The 22,210-nt window shown below is 38.8% G+C and overlaps 1 protein-coding gene across 1 annotated transcript in view; it reads right to left on the reverse strand.

Moving 5' to 3' along the window:
- Positions 1-1,565: 1,565 nt before the first annotated feature.
- Positions 1,566-22,210, reverse strand: part of LOC134636746 (mannosyl-oligosaccharide 1,2-alpha-mannosidase IA) — a 183,868-nt gene continuing 163,223 nt past the window's right edge. Inside the window, exons 5-12 of the mRNA XM_063486872.1 lie at positions 20,257-20,351; positions 15,553-15,676; positions 15,306-15,399; positions 13,544-13,659; positions 9,776-9,995; positions 6,689-6,861; positions 4,313-4,428; positions 1,566-3,074 (exon numbers count right to left, since the gene is read on the reverse strand). Coding sequence (XP_063342942.1) covers positions 2,933-3,074; positions 4,313-4,428; positions 6,689-6,861; positions 9,776-9,995; positions 13,544-13,659; positions 15,306-15,399; positions 15,553-15,676; positions 20,257-20,351 — 1,080 coding nt within the window. The 3' untranslated portion in view covers positions 1,566-2,932. The remainder of the gene's footprint in view (positions 3,075-4,312; positions 4,429-6,688; positions 6,862-9,775; positions 9,996-13,543; positions 13,660-15,305; positions 15,400-15,552; positions 15,677-20,256; positions 20,352-22,210) is intronic.

A 22,210-nucleotide genomic window follows, 5' to 3' on the forward strand; every position in this document is an offset into this window, starting at 1 on the left:
ACCAGCAAGTGAAGGCAGATGCATAAAAGGGGCAAATATTTAGTGATGGCTTCAATAATGCAGACTCTGAAAAATAAAATGGCTGTACTTTAACAGTTTGACAATTTCCTTAAACATCTTGAATTAAAAACTGAAAATCTGCTCTTCAGCCACATTTTGGCTGCGGTCACTTAAGGCAATTAAAATGTTCCCAGTAGTGACAGATAAACCATATTCATCTGGTTATACACTCTGGCATGTTTTTTTCATGATGTCAAATATGATGCAAATAACAGAAAATGCATTTTTTTTATTAAATAAACATGAAAGCATGCTTTTTTGCCCTTCCGGAATGGCATAGCAAACTAAAATCAATGTTTTCTTGATTTCAGTGCAAGATTGCACACTTGTTCTAACTGAAGGTCAAGTGAGTGACCTGAGAGTAAATCTGTGATAATACTTTGCTGCTTTGCTTTCTTTGACTGTCTTGAGAACCTGACATTGTGTTTTTTCCCTTGTAGCCTGAATATATTCACTTGATAGCTGAAATGTGAGAAGGTAGAGTGCAAGAAGAGTTATGTCAAAGTGCTGAATAATACTTGGACCCAGATATCAGTTACTTGCCAGTTATTCCCTATAAAATTATTGTGCCGGTTGAGACAGCTGGAGGACGACTGTGACAGCGAGATAGCAATGGCTCTTTCTCCTTCATTGCACATCAACTGGAGGTTTTGCCAAGAAGGACAGCAGCCCTTACACTTCTGTCTCAGCTGCCCTGCTTGGCTTGCTGGGGACTTTGGGAGCAGCAAAGAGGAAAGAAAAAGAGGGGAGGGGATTATGTGCAGTGTTTGTCCTTTGCTATCAGTCTCAGGTGCATTCAAATGGACAGTGATCTCTCTCCCCCCCCCCCCCCCCCCCCACAATTTTAAGTCCCTGGGAGAGATTAGTACATGTTCACATGTACACATTGTGCCCTTCACTTTTTGCCCCCTAATTTTTGCATTACTACAGGAAGATTGGTCCTGCACTGTAGCTGCAGGGTGCAAAAGAGATTACATTTGCATGCTACACTGTTTAAACCTATGCATTGGTTCTTATTTAAGGTGTCAGTAAGATTAATGTGACTGGATCTGTGACATTTAAAGCACCATTTTTAAAATACCATTGAATGTCAATCATGTCAATAATGCATGCGTGTTCTATTTAAAGGGAAAGTGAAATCACTTCAAGCCATCATGCAGAAATTAGGATTCAGTTGACAGCAGGTAGAGTTAAATCATTTGGGGAGGATGATATTAAATCTTGCTTTGTTGGCCTGACACGCTGAAAAAGGTGTAATGGCTAAAGCCCATTAGTCATTTTCTGGTTTTGATTGCTGGAACGTTCCATAACCCTGAGACGTCCCCCTTTAATTAAATCTGTAATGAACTTCCTGCAAGAAAATCCTGAAACAAATCTAAGCAGCAGATGACTCCAGTCTTCTTTTATCTTGTTGTTGCTACCTGCTGTCGAAAATGAGCAAAAACAAAAGCAAAACGTTTTAGACTCAGTAAAGCAATAACGACAAGGCAACCGCGGTCGTTTTAAATGTACAAAGTTGCACAGTTTTTAATCAGTATTTGAAAATATTTAACAATGAAAGTTAAAATCAAACAGTAAGAATAAGTAATAACAATAATTAATATCAGCAATAACTAGACTTAAAATCAGAACTTTTTAGTTTTTTTTCCCTTTTTTTTTACTGAAACACCTGAGGGAAGCAAATAAAAAGAGAACCCAGAAAAAAAATAATCACTGAAGTTTAGAAAAGAAAAAGACACAAAATAGTTGAAAGAAAAACGTCAAGACAAGCTCATATGGGGTCACTCAAATCATCCGTTATATACAGCACATTCGCTCCACAACTGTGCGGAACAGCAGTGATGAAAAATGACGTCTCTGCAGACTAACTGCCTTTAACATCGGTATTGGCAGCCATTTGGATTCACATGTAAAGGCAGGGTGAAGCAGAAGAAACTACAACAGAAACAGGAAAACCCATTTGGAGCTGGAGAGCAAATGTACTCTTTTCCTTTATGGTTCTTTTACAGTCACAGAACTGACATTACTGCGTTTGTCACTTTTATCTGAAAGGACAGAGAAAGCACTGTCCTGATGGGAAAAACTGGATAAAATAACAGCACACTGTGGAAACACAACCCAACATCATTCTTTAAAAAAAATGGTCCCTGGATGCATAAGACACGACCACTTTCCTGATCACCTCTGAACTTTAGAAAATTCATTCGAACTTGTTTCCGTAAGAAACGTGACATCAACATCAGTTTAGAGGTGGACTTCAGAGTCAGATTTCATGTTTGTACATTAGTCAATATTCAAACCTCACTGTAAATGTTTAACTTTCCACTTAATCTCACCAAAAACACATTAAAAGAGGGGAAAAAGCAATGCAAAGAAACCTTTGGTCAAAGAGTGTGTACTCACAAAGGAAAACAAAAAAAAAGCACTGAGAGGTTCTCAGGAAATCATTGATCACTAAAGATTAAAGGAACAGCAAAACTAAGGAGCAAAACTTAAGTGGTTTTCTGTGTGTTTCTTTCTTTCCGACAATATGGCCCACGCTTCATCCCCCCTCTCTCCCATACATTTGGGTCTGCAAGTTAAACCGGTTTCCTCACAGAGGAAAGAAGGAAAGAAAAAAAGGTGCTCTTTTCATGAAAGTCATGTTTGTCTTGATTGTCCACAAAATAGAAGTGCCAGCAGGAAGTAACTCCGGCAAAAGGATTTACAATCACAGCGTAAAACGACAACATCCTTTACTGGAAAGGAATCGAGAGTCCGTAACACGCTCCTGAAAAGACTCGGAACCTGCACTGAATTGGTGTTTGCGATATTTATGTTTGTGTGTGTGCAGATGTCTTTAACTGTCCCAACTGTTCGTCGGTGTTCAGTCTTATTCGGAGACCGTCTTTTCCTGTGTTGCATCATCCTGCAGGCAGCTATTGCGGATGATAGGCAGCGGGTGGGCTTCTGTGTTAAAGACCCAGTCCTCCAAGGAGAGAAGGTCATCGTCAGAGAAGAGAAGGTACAGATACCTGAACACACAGGAAGAATGTCCATTTAATTCAGTCGATACTGGATAAATAGAAGTCTGTTTTCCAAGAAACAGCAGCTTGTTGGCAATAACTTATTTTAAAAAAACAAAAATTATATTTTTATTTATCAGGCAAATAAACTGAATTCACATTTTTATACCTGCATTTGAGTCGGTGCACTGCACTTCCCTGAGAAATTAAAAATTAATCATTGATAACGTTCCAACAATAAAACTTATTTTTTGTTCAGGAAGACAAAGTAAATGTCATCTTAACAAAATATAATGATGTGCTTTACTATTTTTTCTACTGCTTTGTAAAACAGTAACTGTTGCATAAGCCTTACATTGGGTGGTGATCTAATAGATCAGTAAAGCACTGCACTGATAATCTCAGAGCTGATAGCAGATTTTGTTAAATTTGAGCAAAGCCAGCCCTTCTGTTTGTCTCTCCGAGTTAGCATCACATTCCCTTTATGGACATTAGAGTGGAATCAGTCTTCTCATGTTATTCTTTGTAGTTTCCAAAATGATTAACCTGTTTTTATGTGATCCTTTGTTACCCTTATTGCAAGTACAAGAAAGTCAACAGTGCAGTACAAAGTGCAGTTAAAAATCTTCCAGTACTAAATTATTACACCATTACTCTGGTTTGAATTGAAACTCTCAGAGGGCCTTTAAGTTTGCAATATAACTGTTTCTAACATTAAGATTCGAGCTGAAAAAAAGAAGAAAACAATCGTGCTCATTGTTAAATAACCCACATTATTTAGTGTAGATGAGAATCTTGATGAGATTCTACTGCAGGCACTGTAAACATACTAACTGCACCGGTATATTGCCATTATTATGTTAAAACAGTTTTTGACAATGCACTTTGTCCGGCAGAACCTTAATGATTCCTTATGCACCCGAGGAAAACAGGTCTTTATCAGCTGCTAGCTGCAGTACAACTTTGGATCCCGAATGGTTTACTTTGCTTAATGACCCAGGAATGAGGGGAGGTAAAATTTATTCATCCTACTGCACACCACCTATTTATCATCCTTTCTTATGCCTGCAAAAAAAATAGTGTGTCTCATTCACAGCATGAGTGTGCTTCATGGACGGAACAGGTAATGGGTTATGATGAATTCCCAACATCCTCTATTACTTTTAAACTGACAATAATTTATGCATGTAGATTGTAAAATGCCGGTTCTTTCACCAGTGGGGATATAGAGAGGAAAAGGGGCTTACTTAAGTGTCTCTGAGAGGAAGAAGCTCTGCTGCATGTTATCATGGCTGACACTCGTGGTGTAAACATCGCGGATCCCAGAGAAGCCAGACTCCACTCTGCAGTGCTGCTCCAGGGCCTGGCAGGAGGCGGAGAGGAACAAGGCATGTTTATTGTGGAAAAAAGGAAGACCATCTCCAGTTTATCTCACAATGTGGCATTTCACAAAATCTACTTCAAACAAATCAGAGCATAGAAGTAAACCAATCAGTTATTCTTCTCAAATGTTGGAGCAGGAGTAGAAAATCTTTTACTCAACAACACTGTGTCCATGTGCACCTACAGAAAGGCTAAGACTGAGCATGCCACGGTCTTCAGCCAGCTGCACAATTGAGGCTTAAGCAATGCTAAATCTGACAAGGGCTAATGGAGAGTGGCTGAGCTAGCCAAGCAGATTAGCTCATTATTACCCCTGCTACAAAGGGCTGCCTTATACGTGCTAATTAACAAAGACCCTGACGTGTTAATGCTTGATGTTCATGAAGAGAAGCGTCGTGCGCCGCTTTCAACCTTTGTGCCCGATAATTAAAGGCCCGTCAAACTCGTCAGCCTGATCTCTCCACTTCTGTGCGCACTAAATTAATGCTAAATCTTTCATGGCAGCCCTCTACAGTTTACTACAGTTAATGTCCTGTCTATTGCCACATTAATAATAGTGATCCCTGCACAACCTTCACCTCCTGCTAGTGGGATTGCTTGATCTACAAGGTAATGTATAGTGCCACACAATATCAAGGAAGGCAGTTCGGGGTAATTGAGGGTGTTAAAGGGGCTTGACATAATAGGAGAGTGCAATTTATAAAATGAAAATTCAAGCCAGTAATAAGACAGGATATAGGGGACAAAATTACACTGTGCAGTTTCTGATGCTTAAATAAACCATTAAATTATTTTTGTAGTGCACTGGCCTCATGTGTGCTTTATAGTTCAGTTGTTTGGAACCAAAGAATAAATAACTTCATATCGACTTTTAAAGCCTAAAGACTGTCTTGGACTTGCATTTCCTCAGCTTTGAAAAGCTTCAAACATTAATGGTGACTAACTAACAACGCTGGGGATCACAATAGTCACCAACATACACCCATTTTTATTTTTTTTTTAACCCCCCTCCTCAACACTAGAACCACATCTTTTTATCAGCAGTCCTATAATATTGCTCAATATTAGCTATTTGCCAATTTGTCCTTTTTGGAATTTATAATGGCTGATAAATAAAAGAAGCACCCTTCAACATTCTGAGTGTCAATGTTGCATAATTTGTCCACTAGAGGGCACTCTGCATGCAGCACATTTTTGGAATTTTTACTTTGTTTCCTAAGATTCCACCGACAAAATGCAGTGGAATCTCTGTTTACTTTCTATCAGTTTTTAACTTGAAGATGTAAAACTGTCTCAGTTCTTTGAATTATTATTATGATTAAACTCCCTCTAATGACATCATTAGGTTTCAAGAAAATGATTGCTCACAATCCACATAGCATTATAGCTACAGGCTAAAGGCAGATAAGTCGTATCCTTCACCGTAGGGCAGATTTCTCTGACTGCCTGGCCATGTTGGACCCACGGGTGTCCAAGCGGGGTTTCCCCTCCTCACAGCTGTTCACGTGATGAGGTCCCAGGGCAAAACAGTGTGCTATTTATTTGCAGTTTATGCATCGAAAAATGTTCAATAGACACATTTTTTTGGACATATTGTAATTTTGAGAAATATTACAGAAAATGAAATTAATATAAACAAGAAACTGGAAATACTGATAGTTTGGTTGTTGCTGATTGCCTTCTCTTTATCTTCATGTTTGGGGTCTCAAGAAGCTTTCCAAGGGGAATTTTTTGTAACTGCAACTTTACAGAAGGCATTTGAGTGCTGCAATGGGAAGAACGGTATCAGGAAAGGTTTCTGACGTAAAACTCTGCCAAATCAAATATGATGAGCTACCTGCTGTGGTGACCCCTTTGTGACTAAGGGAGCAGCTGAAAGCATTTTTTTTTTTTATGTGTTAACAGCTCACTTAGGTGTTTTTGTAATGGCGTTGATACATTTGCCTCACTTGTAACGAGGGAACTGCACAGATTTAAACAATGAGACACAAACCCACCTACACATCTATTTTATTCCCTACATTAGACATTTCTGATCGATTAGGCACGTGTGTTACCATGGTTGCAAAATTATGCTATATAAATTCATGTTTTTTATTGTTGCCTGGCAACTTCTCAAAGGCAGGAACTACTCTGGCACATAGCCAGCTTCAATATGGAAAACCATCGCTTTTACAGTGTGATCTCGTATTCATACAGATCAGATAAGGCAAATATTAATGCTGAATTGATGATCCCACCTCAACAGCCTCCCAGCCCCACTCTCTGTACTTGGGGTCGTGGGTTAGCCTCCACATGTACATGTAGCTCTCAATTACTTCTGGTCGTAAGATGTAGTATCTGTCGCTCAGTCTGGTTGCCGCCGCCTCAGCTCCGCTGTCGAATCTGAACGCTTCAGGTCCCAGTTTAGTAGCTGATGGAGACAAATACAAAGACAAGACGTGGGATGATTTTCCGCCAGTACAAATGAAAAGTTTTTCAACAGATCTGTGCTTAGTTTTATAGTCTAAAATTGTTCAGAAAAGACGATGAAAACAATGATTCAGTGTTCTTTCTTTGCTGTACATCACCTTCATACAGAATTCAGTCCTTATTCTCAGTTTAAAAAAGGCTTGAGGTAAAAATTAAATGAGATCCTCACAGCTGGTCAGATGGTCTGTAGGCTTTTCTTTATCTTCACTTTCATTATATCTCAACCACAATTCAAGACTACATAGCAAAGAAATTCTATTTAAGAAACAGCACAAAGGAATCTGTTCTTTCTCAGGTCTGGACAGGAGCATTGGCATAGCAACATCTTAAATTTAGAAACATTGCCTAACGTGCTTACTTTGCTCTATTTTTTCTGCTATTCTGGCATATTTTAGAGGCCGTGTTGCCATTTAGAAAACATGAATATGGTTGGAGAAAACAGGTTCTTTGACGTGTTGGAAGTGGCAGCATTCAATTGGTCCCAAAAAACTCCCCCATCTTGTTGTAAGACATTGCTGTGAGAGCAGCAACAGTAGGAGCAGAGCATTCTGGGCCATTATGGCTCATTAAAGTGTGCAACACATAAAAACATCAAAGTAATAAATGGTTTAATGTTCCACACAAACTTCACTAAAGGTCTATCACTGTATAAAGTGGTAATAAACGAAAGAAGAAGACAACTTCAAACAAGAAATTCTTCAGTGTGTTATGACACCACCTGCTTGGGAAAAAGGAAGCAGAAGAATTAATAACTACTTGGATGCTGCTGAATCACTATTTTCATTGATAAAGCTTTCAAAGTCAACAGTGTGAGAAGAAGAGAACTCCAGTGGATGCTACTCAATTAAAAAACAAAGCAAACTGAAAGACAGACTCACTACTTCTCTAACCTATACTAAGCATAAAGGAGCAAAATCAAGTCTGAAGTGATTTAAGTTACACTGTAGCAGCAAAGAAAACCCCCAAAACCCTTAAATATAGATGCATAAACAATGTTTGTCACCTCCCTAAAGTCTATATGAGGTTGAGCAGATGTGTGAATAGTGCAGGTAGAAGTACAACACATTAATAAATAAAAGAATCCTCTAATGCAAAACTAAACCAGAAGTAACATGAAGTCAAGCTGCTCACACTAAATCGCAGCTGCACTGAATGACAATCTTACTAAACTTTCAAAGCATAAAGGTGATTATGACTGCAGTTGTGGTACATCCATCTATCTATCCACACACACACACACACACACACACACACACACACACACACACACACACTCCGACCGCAATAACCTCTTCATCTCCTACTGCTTCCTTTGAGGTCCTCATTTCCCTGCACCAGTTCGATGCTGTGAAGATGGCAGAGTTCCAAAAGTAGGAGCAGGAGGAGTCTTTATGGTATCGGTATTTAAGACACAGCTTAACGGCAGCCACTTTATGTGCATGCAAGAGCAAATCTCACTTCTCTCTCTTTCCTGTAGACAGCTAATCCGAGAGCTTCTAAGCACCATTCAGTTCCTGTAATGAGTGAAGAAAAACCTGGTGGCTGACTATAGAAGAGAAAGCCAGAGAAGCCTTGTGGGCCTGCAGATCAAAATGCGTTCAAAGCGTATCGAGGAACCTGTTATGTGATGAGTCACATTAGCTTACTGGCGAACGAGCACTTGAAGATGAATCATTACAGCCCACCCAACAGTGGAAGGATATAAAAAAAAAAGCTTGAAATTAGGAGGGGAGATTATTGTCAGGGCCAAGACGTATGCTGAGGCATAAATCAAACAAGGGTCTTCCCAATGCATGTGGGCAGGCTTGCTTATATGATCTTTTTTTATTGCATTTTTCCCCTGGGTGCATCTTTAGAGTGCAGCCATATACATTCTCATTCATAGGCTGGAGCCAAAGCAAATTTGCCGTTGGAGGTTTTATCACAGTGTTTACTCTTCTAAACTTGATCCCTATTGCCTCTCTTATTCTCTCCGTTTTTCTTTCTTCCAAATACATTTCAACATGCTGTTATTATCAGTATCAAACAAACTCTGAGGCTCCCTGGCTGCTGCCCTACAGCTGTGAGACATTACAGAATAACTGAGAAGTTTAATTCTTTGCTGCTCCTTATTAGACCTGTCGTCGCTCCGCTGAGGTGAAGCCACCAAGAATGCTTCTCCTTTTGTGTCAGGGCAAAATTAAAACGCCCAAGGCTCTTTTAATTCACAATATTTCTCCCCTAGACTCAGTTTCGTTACTCTGAATGCTACCATAAACTCTCCTAACAAGACAGCTATAGTGCGCTACAACAGTGAATTCCTCTGGCTTGGCTGTAAGGAGAATGAACACCAAATTGAGAAATAGATTTGGGATAAAACAGTCATTCACTTCGGAAGCAGATTCTCTTCGGCAACCTGACAGGTCAAGACCGGCGGGGAGTTACAGGGTCTGCTCAATTATTTTTCCTTTTTGCATAAGTGTTAGGATTTAGGTTCATTGTTTAATTTAATTTAATAGGAAAATTCTTGGTATCCCTCTTTGACAGCCAATCAGTGGCCTCACTAGGAAATGGTCACTGACAGAATTATTAAAGAAGAAAGCTCTAGAAGCTGAGTTCTCACTGAGATTTAAAACCTATATGATTTACTTGACTGTGACCTGGGCACTGCTGCTAAAAGTTTGGTATTTTCCATTTGTGCAAAAGCATCTCCAAAGCAAGCAGACTACTTTGCCTTTGTGGAAATTATAAAAGTATACCCTCTGTCTTTATATATGTGCAAGATCTGCATAGGCCTAAAGAAAGTCCAGACCACAGTTGTGCCTTTCAAACCCCCCCCCCAAAAAAAACAGCTCTACAGCAGCCCTGACATTTACCTGAGCGAGTATAGCTCTCATGGCATGTATGTGTGATCTCTGCGGCAAGGTCCAGGTAGTGCTGCCTCTTCTCCGGTGCGCCATCATCTGCCCCAATTCCGATCATGCCCCCGGAGAAGCAGGCCAGGTGACCCATCTTGTGGTCCAGGATTCCACCTCTCCACTCAGCCATGTAGGTAAGTCCACCAGGCGACTTCTGTACCAGGTTGGCTTCGATTGCCTGCAATGACATACGCAGTCGGGAATATTTAAACCTGATGTGCCCACTGCCATCATTCACATACTGTTTGCATAAAGCAGTTACCCCTTTTTAAATATGATTCATGCATAGCCGTGATCAACATCAGGAAACGGGTTTCTTTCACCAGAGATTTTACTTCTTTGTATAAGAGTTCACAATTAATAGTGATACGATATGGACAAAAGTACCGGGCTACATACATATTACACACACAGGAGCTGCTCAGCTTTACAAACTTATGCCGTAAAGCTTCCTGCACACAGTTTTTGTGCTGATGTTAATGTCAGAGGAGCTTTAGAGTCAGTTATTGAGTCAACAGAGCATTGGCGACATTTAAGCACTTGTGCTCCTCTCTCTGCACCAAGTGCTAGGAGGCTTAAAATTGATTGAATTCAAGCATGGTACTATGATAGAAAGACACCTCTGCAACAAGTGAGCTCTTTAGAACGTCTCATTCTTTTACAAGTGTTGTAAAGGCAAGCTGCATGGCTAAGTGCTTGATTTTATACATCTCTGGCAAAAGATTAAAAGGTGTGACCCAATACTTTGTCCATATAGTGTACTTAAAAACCCAATTACTTTTAGTCTGATTTAAACTGTACAAGCAGACGCCTCACAGTTCCAGAGAGGTATTGAGGAGAAAGGTCTTCTCTCACATCTCTAGTTTTATTTCTCCATGACCCAGAAATATTCTTTGCTTTTTTTGAGAATTTTCATAAGTTAATCTCTAGGAGAGACGAGCCTTGCTGGAGGAGCTCTGGACACAAAGGCACTTCGATTCCTTTACCGCACTTAAACTTTACTTGGGTAAGTATATTTGGTGACTAATTTAACCGTTTATTTCAGTTTTCTATGATTGATACAGCAGCAGCGTTTCCCTCAAAATCGAAATTTTTGTGACACAAGTTTGACAGACACAGACAGGAATACAGAAATCAAGTTGAGAGCAGGACAAATGATAAGTGTTCATTTGTATTCATGAGTTGTATTAGATATTTAAACGATGATCAGCTGTGCAACCAACTTTTCTACCCCTAACTGTTTGTGTGCATTAAATAAATAAAAGCTGCTGACATACCTTCATTCTTGTCACTGTGTGTGTCACATTATGAATTCGACTGAGAGTAAATGCCTAATTTTTCATGAACTTTATGCTCCTCTGACAGAGGTCATAAAAAGCAGCTGTAAGCAGCTGTGCCACCTGTCATCTTTAATAGATATCGTTTTAAAATTACTGCTCCGAAGCAAGGGCATCTCTTTTTGACTCCTATCTCCTTGTGTCTTCTCCTTGCCTCCTCTGCTCAGACCTTAGGTCGGAAGGACTGAGACATGAAGAGACAAAGAACGGCATAGGGAACTTACAGACATCTTAGAAGAGGAGGCTGAAAAGTCTTAAAGGTCTGAGGAAGAAATTTTTTATCGTCCAATATTGGCTACGAAGACAGTACAGAGACTGCTGTACAAGAATGCAGGTGGGGACTTTCATACTACAGATGACTAGCTCAGATAATTAGATGTTTATGTAGCAATGTCTATAGTGATGCTTCAGCAATATTTAGAAATTAGAGCAATCAGACAGGCTTGTGTGTTTATGTTGACTTATTATGTTATTATCACAGTGGATTGAGATCTAAAGAAAATGCATGTAAAGAGCTTCTCTGCAAACTCTATGCACCCTATGTACTCAGTATTATTTGAGGCATAACATTTGTTATTCACCAGTTTCTCACCGTCTGTCTCGGCGTTTGTTCCTACAAACCTAGAACTGGATGCTACGATAAAACCTGACAGATGAAAACGCACAAAGTACCATTAAAAGATTATATCTTTAACTTTGACATGAAATCTGCAGCAGGAGAATTTTTTGCAAGTCCAAAGTCATGTTTACTTATCTGTAGATGATTTAATGCAGCCAAAGTTATAGAGAAGATAGTGCGAAAGGATTGATAGCTAGCAAATACATTCAAAATATGCTTTGCACTCCATGCATGCATATCATTCAACTGGCTGTTCACTGAAACCTGAAAAGTGTTTATACATAACACCTGGTAAGATAGCTGCTTGGTTCTCTAAAAGAGCTCTTTTAGAGAACCAAGCTCTGTTTAAGGTAGAATTGCTCAAGATGTGGTGTGATACATGCAGTTTAGATTAAAGTGATTATTATTCACCAGGGCTGCGGTATGTGGGTGGTACTGGAATGTGAACTAAATATGCATACTTTTAATTTGGCACGACAAACGTAGTTGGTGTCCACCAGCAGTAATAACATAACAGTGCTAATAAGACAGGAGCCACGGCCGACCATGCAAAGACCGTGACCTGCAAAGACCCACTCTGCCGTCTCATTAACACGGTCCACACTAAGAGATAAAACGACTGATTATTTTTTATCAGACACTGATAATTCAAGATAACTGCTTTACAATAGAATAGAGGCACATGCAACTGTCTGATTATATAGAAAATCTTTACTTCTATAAGGGATTAGTCCAGTGTGGCTACTGCAGTGCTACTGCACAGTAAATGTATTGCTTTTGTTGCAAATTAAATGACTGAAGGAATCAAGAATCTTTTTTGTACATTTCTGCTTCTTTGCAGGTGTTTCTTGTCAGTACTTTGTTTCATAAAACAGCTGTTTCCACTTGCAATTCTTGTTTACAGCACGGGAATCACTTCATGCTAAATAGGGGGTGTTATAAATAGTTTATAAATACCATGTTCTCTGAAAAAAAAAAAAAACATTTTTCTTGAGGGTTGCGGCTGATGATTTTCCTACTAATTAGCTGTTGTTAGCAGTAATCATGGCATGGCATAATTAGAAAATGTTCTCTCATTCAGCACCGTTTTAATTAGAACTCTACTTTTATTTGGATGCCAAAGATAATGAGTTGTGCCATGCCTTCACCTCAGATCTCTGTATAAACATGTAGCATATAACTTAATCTAAAAGCGCGGGGGTCCTTTGCCATTTAAATACCAAGTCACAGGGGAGAAAGAAAGTCTGTAATTAGTAATTCTGCCTCTGGCTTGACCCTCTGATGAAAACTGAGGAATTCTCAGTGGCAATCTTAAATTATTTTCTATGATATTGTAATTGTAGCCACAGGCAGTGTGGTTTACTCTGACATTATCTCCATTAAAGAGGAAAATAGACAACTAATAGTGATTTTATACATGATCATAGCATGCACATTCAAGTATATGGATATTTTTCTGCTGATGGTGGAGAGCAGCTTTTACTATTGCACCACATGAAAACACGCTCCATTCGGCTGATTACAGCTGAGTCCATTCTGTGTCAGATAAAGATAATATGCAGTGTTGTATCCTTTGCTCAGCCTTCAACTAGTCCGTAAAAACAACATACTTGCTTGTCCTGCTGTTGATTGTTATGGGTGTAAAGCAGTTTGTGGGCTTTGTTTTATTAAAAGTGTATGCTAATTACTGTAATTATCATTTAATCTAACTGAGCTATGCTTCAGCAAGTTGATTCCTTTGTTTACACCGAAAAATAAAGATTTCCATACCTCCAGTGCAGTGTAATACATCTTCTTCGCATCGTCGTCCGTCTTGTCTGACATCAGATATGATTTGATCAGATACTCATAAAAGCTATCCCCAAGGCCACCAATGGAAACATGATCTACAGGAGAAAATAACAGGTAAACTGAGTTATTCAGCAAAGTCTCTCACACGCACAAACACATATGCATGGATACAGATTTTTTATTCTTGATTTTCTGCAGGTGCTGGAAAATTTTTAAACAAATTCAGAATTTCTTGAAAAGATGGCAAAAGTATTTTATATGTTTCAGCAGAACAGTCCAATCCACAGTGAGTGCTGTCACAACCACACTTTAAACAGGAGACAGACGCAGCCAGTGTGATATCACTTAGTGGTCAATAATCTCTAATCTTTAAGCTTTTACACCATAGTTTACAAAGTAGACACCATATTGTTTGAGATAAGTTGTGAAATGAGTGATTGAGATCATAAAATCACCAAAAACCTTTGATTATAGATCAAGTGAGCATTAGGTCTGTTTGCACTAGAATCAATCAGCACAACTGCCCCCTAAATGAATACAGTCACTTCTGCATTGGCTTCTATGTTCATTTTAGATATAAACACTTTGCTGCTAATCACAATAAGTACAAAGCTCATGGCAATTCCAGTACAACTAAAATGATTTGATTATGTAACCATGAAAAGTTATTCAAATGTATTTCTGCTATAAGTTTTGATGAAGACTTTACAATTACCGTGAACTAAAACGTGATAGTTGCAGTTGAGAATCCGTTAGTACTCTTGTGTTTTCTGGTTAATAACTCGTAGCTTTCATGTACTGTAACCTCGTCAACTTTCTGTTCACTGACATTACAAAACTTATTTCGAAGCTGAATTCTAAATTATGTAACGCACTTCAAGCTTGTCAGTGGAAACTGAAACAAACGACTGTTGATTTTCCACTTGTCTGCTATAATTTCACATTTGAATTCAAAAGATGAATATGATCTCACATAAAAGGCAAGTATGACTCTTCATTAATCCACTCATACTCATTGCACGCACATACACCTTTGCTAACTTCTCTGCAAGGTTATCACAGTGCTGCTGTGTTTGTCCTTGACACTGACAAATGAGAGAAAGCTATGAAGCCAAATGCCCCCCTTCTGTTGATATTTATACACAGTTTTCCTCACCTCGTTTACATCCTCGCCCACAACAGTTTGCTTCTGTAATGATTCAGATTGCCACCTTTTCAATTCAGGCACCGTTTGATCACCTGATTTCCCCCAAGCTTCTTTCAGGTAAATCGGAAAGATCCAATTTCCTTAAGTAATTGAATTCATTCTCATTTTAATAACCCAGAGCAACTGGAGTCATATAGCCCTCGCTACTGTAGGAGCCCGGTTTTACAAATGAAAGGAAGAGGGTGGATAGGTGGAGGACACAGGCGAGCGGCTGACAGAGCTTTGACATGTGAGGTGATTCAAGGTCTGTCAGTAATGTGAAAGCTAAAGAAAAGAAAGAGAAACGGAAAAGGAAAAAAATGTGAAACCACATTCAGCGACCTCACACTCCTGTAGTCCTGACCCACAGTGGGTACACACAATTACTGTAATACAGTGAATATCAAGCAACAAAAATCACCTTCCCAAGTGGATCTGTGACCCCAATTTCATTTTTAACGTTTTTTTTCTGACTTTACCCTTAATTACAAAACGTATATGTATCCTAAAATATCTGCGCTGATATTTACGTATTATGCACAATACAGTACTTACGCTGGACCCAGTTGCCACTGACTGGACTGAGAAAGTTTGGGTACAAGCCATGGGGTTTCTCAATCTTGTTCAGGAGTTTCCTGATGTTCATCACCTGCAAATCACATGCCATTAGGCAAGGGGAATTTGTATTATGCCATCACCTCAAGGCTGAAAGGCATTTTGCACAGAAATTGTGGTAATAGGAAATCAGAACATTCTGTTCAGCGCTGTAAATTGCAAAGGAAGGGTTATTCATATACTGAACCTTCTCCGTGTATACTGGATTGCTGGACAGCTCAGTCAGATGCACAAATTCGAGGTGAAGAGTCCCAAACTCAGCCAGGATACTGCTCCCGGCTGAGGCCCAACCCCAGCTCCAACTGGTGCCACTGCAACAGGGATGACATTCAAACACGTCCACTAAGTATCGCGAAATAGACAGTTCAGCAAGACAGAGATTCATAGTAAATATCACTTATTTTTGCATGTAAATTATAATAAAACATAACAAAATTTGGTTTATCTGTCTGTGCCCATGTTTGTGAATGGTTAGATATGCAATGCCCACTGGGAAGTGGTAAGGAAGACAAGAAGAAGCCGGTTCAGTTACCCCGTCTGATGTTTGTCACCTGTCAGTTTTACTGTTTTTGATTCAGTTGATACTTAGCTGATCCTGACTCTTTTTTTTTTTTTTTTAATTCTGAGAGGCTTACCTGCTGCTATTGCGCTAGAGTTTGAATATTTTATGTAAAGCTGTGGCTAAGTCATTATGCTAATTTGACACTGCACACATAGCCTGTGTTTCTCTTTAGTTATATATAGTATGTGCTTGTTTTTAAATTAGTAAAGCCTTATTAATTTAAGGCACATCGCCTTATCTTTTTGTAGCATCAGGCATATGTAGTTGAGCCTGTAAAACATAAATATTGACCATGCTCAGATCTTTGTTTTAGGATCGGGTCTTTGTTTTTGAAGCAGGGTTTAAGCAAAACCCTGCTTCAAATTGACACTGCTAACTGCAAATGCAGATTAATTACATTCACTGGTGGCATGCTGTGAAGGTAATGGGTTTAATCGCTGTCCTAATCTTTTTGGTTTTATTCATACAGTCTAAAACATGCTCAACAGATAAGCATATTAATTTGGATGTAAGAGGAGCTAATAAAGCTTTTAACTTTCTATATGCTCACTCTTTACAGGATTGCTCTGGTTTTCAAGTGAAAGAACAACATTATTTTGTTTGTGAGTGCTTACCAGGATAACTTTGTGATACCCATCAATCTCCTCTCAGTGAAACAAAGTCTGATATAGTTGGAATTTTTCCAACTGCAACTCCGTATCTGAAGCTAACAATCTACTCATTGTGCTGTCTTTGTGTACAACTTTTTTGCATGACATCAATTTCCTTGTTTTGTTTCCACAAAATTAAAGCACGAGAACTACTTTGGGACAACAATGTATAGTTTAAAAGGCATTTTTAGCTTTCTAGCTTTCTTTTCTGGTATACTGTGACTGCAGCAGCATTAAACCAAACTCCAGGGAACCAGCTCAACACTTGCAAATCTCATTTTTTCCAAGGCCACTTGCAGACAAGATTCTTCAGATGTTATAGGGTACGTCATATTCTCATCACAGTGCAGCTGAACAAAGTACTCTGAGTGCTGGTCGGACCTCTCTGTACTCAGTCTCTGCTTAATGCATGAGACTCTGCCTTTTATTTCAGATAGAAATCAGTAACCATCTCCTGCAATCTCTACAATGCATTCCATCCAAAGTGCACTGATCTAATTGAAGATCTTGATATGTGGTTATTAAACTACTAATATCATAATGACAACATTAAAATTATAAATTCACATTTTTCTTCATTTTTATGCATTAATGCCAAACGTTTACCAGTTACTGTGATGTAAAGATGTTACGTCTTTGTCTGTCTTATGTGAATACAAACAGTCTGTATCGCATTGTGCTGCACATAACCGTGACAGGCATTTTTCTGTGTATTTTGACATTTTGTCGACCAGTCAATAAATTAATAAACAATACAAATGTTAATTTCACTGACACTGACAAAAATCAGGCTCTGTAATTCCAATTTAGTCAAATGAGTTTAAGAAACTCTCTCTTTGCCCATTAAGTCTTGTATTTTTAACCTAAGGTCATCACATTTCTGTGCTTTTTGTAAACGGCTTATGACACTGACCTAAGAAATAAAAACTGCAGCACATAACGTTCAGACGTTTAGAGAACTATTCCCAGTAGTTACACACTCCAAGTGAGTGCATTTTTAAAATTATTTTTCCGATAGTGGTGGTAGTTTTAAAATACATAAAATTAACTTGGCAGCTGATGTGGGTTGGCCCAGCAACTTGGATCTCTGTCTGGTAAAAATAAACTAATCAAAAGTCTATAAAAAATAGCCCTCTCCATCATCTACCATTACTTTAATTTATGTTCGACTGCTGTGATTGATGTTTGTTTAAAGTTTCATTATACTCAATGTCAAACTTACTGAGACTGTCAAGTTCTATGCCTTAATATAAACCTGGAAAAGTGTTTTAGAAACTGCACACCAAGGTCAGTAGTGCTGGGCCATTAGTTAGCGCAGGTAAGATCACTCAACAAATCAAAGCTTAGTGTGGTGAACTGATGCTTGCCAATGATTAGTTAGGCCATAATACATTAAAAGAATGACTTTACATATCCTCTAAGAGTTGCTGGAGGATATGTGATATCGGATAATGAATTGAGTTGAAATGTTGAGAAGGTGAGAAGAAAGGGGAGAGAAATGGTGGGAAGTGGCTGGCGAGTGGGAGCAGAGGGGAATCAAAGAGTCTGGCACTCTGATAAATGCACCTATTAAAGGTTTAGGGGCTGCATCGTTAATACTTCTGGCTTGAGTCATATCTGATTCCCGCTTCAAGTGGAATCAATTTAAACTCGGTACAGGGCAGCGGGTGTTGCATTCGTTTTTAGAGGGAGGGGCATAGGGTGGTAGTCTCTGCAGTCTCTGGTAAGCAACATCACTGGCACGCATCCGTTAACCCTTTCACCTTCTTTAACAGACACAATCTATTCCATATCAATCAGAAATATAATCGAGTGTAAAAGAAAAAAAACACAAAAAAAAACAGATAAAAAAATGGAAATCAATACCACGTGTTAAGAATAATGTGCTTGGGAAAAGTAGGATTTTAACTGCAATCATTTTAGCATTGTTTACGCTGTCATTTTAACAGGAAACATGAATTAAACACTACATCTAATGTTGTTAAGGGTTTTAAGTGCCGTTAAGAACATCTTTAGCACGTTGAAGGGGTTTTTGGCTACAGAACAGGAAATGTGACATTGTTAATTTGTAAAAGGGGAATCTGGGAATTATTGCATAATCTAAATTATAAGGTTGAGAGCCAAAAAACCCAAACACAAAATCAAGAATTTTATTAACTAATAGGTTATTTTCTCACGTATTTTCTTCCTCTAAATATTCGACAAAGCTGAAAGAAGGCTCCCTGGAGCGTATTACTATAATGATAGTGATCATGACCACGTTCAGACTTTCTGTCAAACCAAATTTAGAATATTTAGTTTCTGTCACAATAAACTGAAATAATCTGAGCGATTAAGAGTAAAAACTTAAAAAAAAAGTGGTGTCTTTTTGTAGAAAGTCTACATATGGACTTCCTGTTAATCAGTTTTACCATACTGTTTTATATAATGTACACACACTAACACAGTAGTACACACACTATATACCATTAAACATAAGAAGAATCTATCACAAGGAAAAAAATCAATTAATGCATAAGACAGACTTCCTGGAAACTCCCCTGAACCGAATTCCCCAGGGTGCACACGTTCTCTCACACGCTGCATATGTTTACTTCCAAAGTGACGTGGGTTTGTTTTTGTGTGATACACTATGGGCAGTATGGTTCCTCCTGCCCATCTGTACGACTGGCACTGTTAGTAATGTAGAAGGAATTAACTGTAGACTGAGGTAATTAAATCTTCCAGCAGCTGTCCAGCTTGGCTGGTGGGTTAATTGGTAGCAGGTGGAAGACAGGGGTGCCAGGAAGTATCTTATAAGAAAATACGATTAGTTAATGAGAAGAAGAGTCTGAAAGTTAAAACTTGGTCACGTAATTTTGATCCATATTCACATCATGATGTACCCTTTACACTTTGTTGTTCATACATCATACGAGTGATGACAAGACAATAGTCACGTTGCATGAATGTAGGCCAGCAATGATAATTTGCCTGTCACAGCCGACCGACAGAGTGCTGTTATCATTCATCAGTTTGTCAGATTTCTTTATGGTAAGCTTTTCAGTTCCGATTTCCATCTCACAATAAAACTGTAAGCCACTTTTTTCACCTCTTTATTTCCACTCCCGCCTAAAAAGGGTCAAACCCACATCCAAATAAGTGGAGAAGCAAAACTCCACGCTGGAAATTGCTCTGAAAATGAAAATAGCTCAAAGTTGTGCTGCATGACTGTGGCATTAAGAAGATCATGTCAACACAGATTCTAGATTAGAAAGGCAATAGTTTAGAACAGATTGAAAAATTAACACTGTTCATTTAAAAACATGCAAATATTATTCAGACGATCTTCTGAAGTGGTTATGAGCACAGATTAATTCTTATCTAAATGTCATCGGCATTATGAAGCTTAGCCTGCAGCTGATCCACTGTCAGTAAACAGAGCCTGTGTGACTGAGACTTTTTTTTTTTTTTTTTTTTTGAAAATACAATTTCGCTTTCCTTAATTGATGTTATCGCCACATTCAAACAACATCTATCTTACTTAATGACAACTTGCATGTTGAACTTTGGCTGTTGTTAAGAAAAAAAAAAACAAAGTTTTGCTCACTCTTGAATGTCAGAAAAATGTGATAGCTTTCAATCGTCTTTTATCAGAGAAGAAGGACAGCTGGATGCGATGACTTGTGCTGAGACTCACCTCCCGAGATTGATGACTCCTCGGGGTATTCCTGTTGGTGTGTTGAAGGCAGGCAGTAGTTTCTCTCCCAGCTCCACTGCTTTATTTTTGAACAACTGAAGAGAAAACACAAAATACAACTTGGTGAATATTAACTGACAAAAATACAGTATGCATACAGTCATGCAAGTACATCTATGTACATCCTTACTGCTTCCACAGGAATTAAAATGGTAAGTAGCAGTCAGGTGCTGCTAATCAAATGCACTTGATTAACTGATCATCAGCAAGTGTGAACACCTCTATAAAAGCAGAGGCTTTGACTGAGCATGTATGTGTGTGTTATGATGACACCACAATCTTCCCAAGAGTGCTCAAACTGTGCAATACTAAGAGAAACTACCCATCCCCCACCAGAGAACAACATCTCAGACTCGAACATTTAACATGCTGACTGAGCTCTGTAAAGTTCATGACATAGCAGCACAGCTTAGGTTTGCAAAGTTGCATCTAAGCAAACCATAAAACTTGTGGAACACCATTTACAGGTTTGGACAGCGCCATGTTTTGCAAAAACCAAACAGCATACCAACGCAAACACCTCATGCTGTCAAGTACGGTGACGGAGGTGATTTGGGTTTGTTTCACAGCCACAGTGGCCGTGTTTCTTGGAGTCAGCCATGATCAAGTTGACCATCAACACTTCTGTATACCAAAGAATTAAATATGACACCATCTGTCTGACCATTAAAGCTTGGATGAAACTGGGCTATGCAGCAACACAGCGATCCCAAGCACAGAAGCACACTGAAATGGCTGAAAAGAAAAGAATCAAGGTGCTGCATTGGCCCAAAGTCTAGACCTCAGCTAGCTATGCATAAATGAATCCCACAAACCTCAAAAACCTTTATCATGAAACAACACTGTAAAGAAGAGTGGGTCAAATTTCCCCCAATAAATGTGACAGACTGATAAAGTAATAGATTAAATTACTACTTCAGGTTATTTCTGCTAAAGGTAACTCTATAATCTCAGACTGGATGTACTTTCACAGGAGTACTAAGAGTTATTTTTTAGACGACTGTAAAACATCCAGTGTGTGTGAATTAGCTTCTGTTTATTTCTTACTCATAAATAGCTAAACACTTTGCCTCTGACCACCCTCCCCCCTCAAAAGACAAACAAATAAAACAAAACCAATAATGTAAAAGCATTAACACAACTACTGTAATATTAAAATAACTCTTAGTTATGTGCTCTACGAAAGTCTATTTAAAACTGCACTCCCTTCACATCTGCACTAGCAACAGTCTCACGTTGAGGCAGTATCATCTTATGAGCTGGACTATGTTTCATCAAATCTCCATTCATTCTCCACCATTAACCAGAGGGAATAGTGTTTGGGGGGAAAAAAGGAAAGGAAGATAAAAGAGTAAGACATTGAAATCTCGACAAAGAGAGAGATGTCTTAGGAGACAAAAAGGTAGCTGAGCAGAGGTGAGATTCATAAAAGAGTGAAAACCTCAGAGACTGGAGACAAGAGAAAGTGACTGAGGAGACACTGACGTGTTATATGGAGAGAAAACGGCGTAGCTGAGGACAAAGCGCAGTCAGAAAGAGCTCGTGCAGGAGAGCAGTGACTCAGCAGAAAAATCGAAGATGAGAAGAGAAATTGCAGCCAAATAGCTACAGCCCACTTGTCTTTAGCATGATTATTATTGTAGAAGAGAACTTTGCAGAGTCTAGTTTGAAGTGTGCAGTTGTTTTGAAGAGAATTTCAGAGTTATATTAAATATTTACAACTGTCCCGTATATTCTTCACTCCATAACTATATAGGGAAGAAAAGAAGTTTAAAGCTGCCACAGAGCCATTTGTTTGGTAATGGTTGTTTGTTACTGACTGAATCTGGTTCAGAAAACAATCACTGGGTTATTTTAACACTTGAGGACATCTGAAAAATATTAATGAGTCTCA

Source organism: Pelmatolapia mariae, linkage group LG10_11 (genome assembly GCF_036321145.2).
Source record: "Pelmatolapia mariae isolate MD_Pm_ZW linkage group LG10_11, Pm_UMD_F_2, whole genome shotgun sequence".
NCBI classification, from domain to species: domain Eukaryota; kingdom Metazoa; phylum Chordata; class Actinopteri; order Cichliformes; family Cichlidae; genus Pelmatolapia; species Pelmatolapia mariae.